Source organism: Salmo salar, chromosome 28, assembly GCF_965601325.2.
Source record: "Salmo salar chromosome 28, fSalSal1, whole genome shotgun sequence".
NCBI lineage: Eukaryota > Metazoa > Chordata > Actinopteri > Salmoniformes > Salmonidae > Salmo > Salmo salar.
Window position 1 is genome coordinate 10,747,957 of NC_138318.1, and position 4,053 is coordinate 10,752,009.

General features: G+C 44.0%; 1 protein-coding gene and 1 long non-coding RNA gene across 2 annotated transcripts; one reads left to right on the forward strand and one right to left on the reverse strand.

Moving 5' to 3' along the window:
- Positions 1-510: 510 nt before the first annotated feature.
- On the reverse strand, positions 511-1,325 carry LOC123731455 (glutamate dehydrogenase, mitochondrial-like). Its single transcript, XM_045710271.2, has 3 exons — positions 1,115-1,325; positions 939-1,001; positions 511-674 (listed from the first exon to the last, which is right to left on the reverse strand). Exons 1-3 carry the CDS (start codon positions 1,316-1,318, stop codon positions 555-557), a joined length of 387 nt encoding a protein of 128 aa, XP_045566227.1. The 5' UTR covers positions 1,319-1,325; the 3' UTR covers positions 511-554.
- Positions 1,286-2,801, forward strand: LOC123731456 (uncharacterized). The gene is made up of 2 exons (XR_006762587.2): positions 1,286-1,672; positions 1,819-2,801. It is a non-coding gene; the product is annotated as an uncharacterized LOC123731456 (long non-coding RNA).
- The last annotated feature ends 1,252 nt before the right edge of the window (positions 2,802-4,053 follow it).

Consider the following 4,053-nt stretch of genomic DNA (forward strand, 5'->3'; position numbering starts at 1 on the left):
GAGTGAACCAGGATGTGGGCAGGTTTCTGCAATCCTATTGCCAGGACCGGCTGGGGGAGTGGGCGGAGTTCGTGCCCTGGGCTGAGATGGCACAGAACTCGCTTCGCCATTCCTCCACTAACTGGGGTACCAGCCGGTTCTGGCGCCTTGGCATCAGAGTCAGACCGAGGTTCCTGCGGTGGACGACTGGAACCTCGGTGCACGAGCCACATAGGTTTTGTATTGAATTCAATGTAAGCAGAGGAGGAAGGAAAATAGCTGCCCTCCGGCTATACCGTGGTGCTACCCTAGAAGGTGTTATTGAGACTTCTGTTATAATCAGGTATTTGGTGACGTGAATATATTTAGTATAGTTTTATCTAAAAAGGATAACTTTTTAAATGTAATTTTCTGAAATTCACTGAGTAGGATGGTCCTCACCTTCCTCCTCAGAGGAGCCTTCACTGGTTAGCGCCTTGCCGCATTAGTTAGCCAGTTTCAAGCTGTCTCATGGACCAGAAGCGGTGGAACCAATAGCAGGGCAGTATGGGAGGGGTCTGACTTCGATAGGGTGATTATGTGACGGTGATGCCGGCCTCGTTGTAGACCTTGAACACCTTCTCGATGGCGTTGACGTACGCAGCCGTCCGCAGGTCCAGACCCAGGTTGTACTTACTGGCCGTACGCATGATTTGCTGCAGGGGAACAAAACACACAAACACTAGTTAGATACCAGTTACACTGGCAAAACCAGTCACACTGGCAAAACCAGTCACACACACTAACATACACATGGTGGTGTGATTGAGAGGTGCCCCAGGCCAGGGTTGGGGCATTGTCACAGTCTGTCTCATAGAGAACATATGATTAAATTCTAGGATCTGACTCATCGGCACTAACCTCACAAACACACGCAGACACACACACACGCATACATGTACGCACGCTCACACTCTTACCCTGGCAGATCTCTCCATGGTGTAGGCCAGCCCAGAGTGAACAATGTCCTTCTCAGAAGCACCCTGGAGTGGAGAGAGGAAGGAAATATGTGTTATCAAACTGCCAACACACTTCATGATTTCCACACCACATAAGTTGTGTGTGTGTGTGTGTGTGTGTGTGTGTGGGTACTCACAGCGACTCTGGCCTGGAAGTCAGCGGTTGGGACAACAGGGATCGGTCCTCCCTGCTTTCCAAACTTCCTCTCCAAACTCTCCTGAACGGACACTGAGAGAGAGCGAGGGATAGAGAGAGAAATAGTTAGATGGCAATGTAGCAATGTAACCTGATCATTGGCAACCATCGTATTTTCAAGTATATCCAGTCGATCAACATTCATCCCTGAAGTTTAATCTGTGTTCACTCACACATTTCAGATTAGTATCGTTTTCTTTTATTCAAAACCTGAACGTCAGAAAGGCGTATCTTTCTATCTGGCACGTCACCTTAAATTAACCTACTGTATATATGGGGATGACCAGCGGAAATATCACCAGTTACACTTCTTTCGCGGTCATCTTTTCAGTTGTCCTTACAACTCTGAAAACACGGAGACAATTTCCAAGAGAGGACCACAGTACTGTATCTCCTGCTACACCAAGATTGTTAAAGGAAGAGGAAAAGGCTTCAGAACTGAACGAACACAGATCTTCTACAGACAGACGAGATCAGAAAGCGGACACATAGCTCCAGAGTGAGTACAGATTAAAGACTTCCAATATTATTCAAGGAAAGATAGGGCCCTGCTCCTAATATTTAACTGGGGCTATTTTTTAAAGAGAATATGTTCTTAATGAGTGACCTAGATCACAAATAAATTAACATTCATCTTTATTACAGGTGGTAGTAAACAAACAGTCAAAGGAAATCTAGTTGCCGCACCTAGAAATGGCAGAGGTAGAACAACTGAACAATTTGCCCCCCCTCATCCCCTACCCTGAGGGGATGACAGATGAAAAAGAAAAGAAAGAATTTAAAAAAAGATTTCTGCAGAAAAATCCAGAGACTTTATATCGTGATGAAAAAAAAAAGGCTCCGTGCAACCTCATTTTCTACACAGCAAATTGTCCTACATGGGAAGAGGAAATACTGAAACACTATCCTGAGGGAAAACAGTGGGAAAGAAGATCTAAGGAATATTTCAAACAACTGAAAACGAAGGCAGGCACTATAAATGTGTATTATACTACTGGGACAATCATGGTGCAGGATAATAGTGAGACGTTAAAGATATTCCCAAATGATTTCCCAGCCCTGCGCGAGAGAGTGAGAAAGAGTGTCAAGAAGACAGAACGTGTCGAGGAGAGTGAGCCTGTCGAGGAGAAAATGGCAGCGCTAGACATTGGGGAGAAGGAGGAGGAAAGAGGAGAGCAGAGGAAAAGAGAGAGCGAGGACATAAAAAAGGAAGACATAAAGGGGGAAATAAAGGAAGAGGTGGGAGGAGGTAAGGGGTAGCACTGAACATTCCAGGGCAGATCAGAACAGAAACATTATTTTACAGGATGTATAATTTGATGAACAATTATGCTATAGCTTGCTGTTCCTCTCACCTTATTATTTTAATGTTGTATCTTCTACCTTTTAATGTTTGTGTTTTTAATTGAGCTTGTATGAAAAATGCATTCGTAAGTGCTCACAATCATCATGATCTCGCTTTGGTTATAGTTTAGCACTTTCCCAATGATAAAGGCGCTTAAAGCAAAAGGTGGTGGTCCCTGTGAATTTCCCCAGCAATATGTGTTATATTTTGTTTCAAAATGTGTGCTCTAAAATGTATCAAGATTGTTGAAACGCAATTCTAATAAAGTTTGATTTAAAAAGTGTCAGGAGTCAGGACGTACTATATATACAGTACCCTGCCCCGATGTTCAGAACTCAGACCTACCTACCTACCTACCTAACTACAGGTTATGGAACATTTGCTCTTTTAGTATTTCTGCAGTATGTTTCCTCAAGGAGAAGGCTTCCCACTTCTATGTCAAAGATAATGCAACAAAAACACTTTCGTAAATACTACAGTAATGTCCCCAAAACGACAACAGTAAAAACTACGGTATACCACAGTCCACAAAAACACTACAGTAATTAATATAGTGTATATATACACACACTACTCTTTTTTACACAGTATTTATACTATAGTATACTGCAGTAAATACTACAGTATTCACTGTAGTGTTTCTGCAGACTCCAGTCCACAAAAACACTACAGTAAAATGGAGAACAGAGAAAAATGAGTGTCCCCCTGCCTGAGAGGTGAGTCCCTGGATTACTCTTTTTCCAGTCGCTAGTGAAAGTCTACACACACCTTGCACAGTCTGCACATTTTGCTGCCTTATTAAGGAATTATCTGTGTAGGTCACACTACTTCTCAAAAACGCATCGACTGTTTTTCCAAACAGTGAGTGTAGAAGGGGCACTGGCACTCTGGATCAGATCAAATCAAATTGTGGTTGTCACGTGCCGAAAAAACAGACTTTAGAGTGAAATGCTTACCTACAAGCCGGGAAACCATTTGATTAAAGAGTGACAGTCCCTAAAAAGCAAGTAACTCATTGAAAACAGCTTATGTGGCATCGATATGAGTCAGAAACATTTTGACTACAAAGGGGCCTCCTGAGTGGCGCAGTGGTGTAAGGCACTGCATCGCAGTGCTATAGGTGTCACTACAAACCTGGGTTCGATCCTGGGCTGTCACAGCCGGCCATGACCGGGAGACCCATGAGGCAGCGCACAATTGGCCCAGCGTCGTCTGGGTTAGGTGAGGATTTGGCCGGCCTAAATGTTCTTCTCTCATCGCACTCTAGCGACTCTTTGTGGCGGGCACATGCACACTGACTGGGGTTGTATGGTGTTTCCTCTGACACATTGGTGTGGCTTGGCAGGGTCGTGTTTCAGAGGACACATGGCTCTTGACCTTTGCCTCTCCCGAGTCCGTATGGGAGTTACAGCGATGGGACAAGACTTTAACTACCAATTGGCGGTTAAAATGTAAATGGGAACATTTTGGTCATAAAGTCAGTCTCGTCTAAAACTGAGTTTAGAACCTCAGTGTGTCAGAGTAAATTAAAGTTG

Excerpts from the sequence above, each read along its gene's own strand:
- LOC123731455 (XM_045710271.2), bottom strand. The coding sequence starts at position 1,318 with ATGAATGTTGATCGACTGGATATACTTGAAAATACGATGGTTGCCAAT. Across the intron at positions 1,002-1,114 it reads ACTTCCAGGCCAGAGTCGCT|GGTGCTTCTGAGAAGGACAT; the intron begins GTGAGTACCCAC and ends TCTCCACTCCAG. Across the intron at positions 675-938 it reads CCATGGAGAGATCTGCCAGG|CAAATCATGCGTACGGCCAG; the intron begins GTAAGAGTGTGA and ends GTTCCCCTGCAG.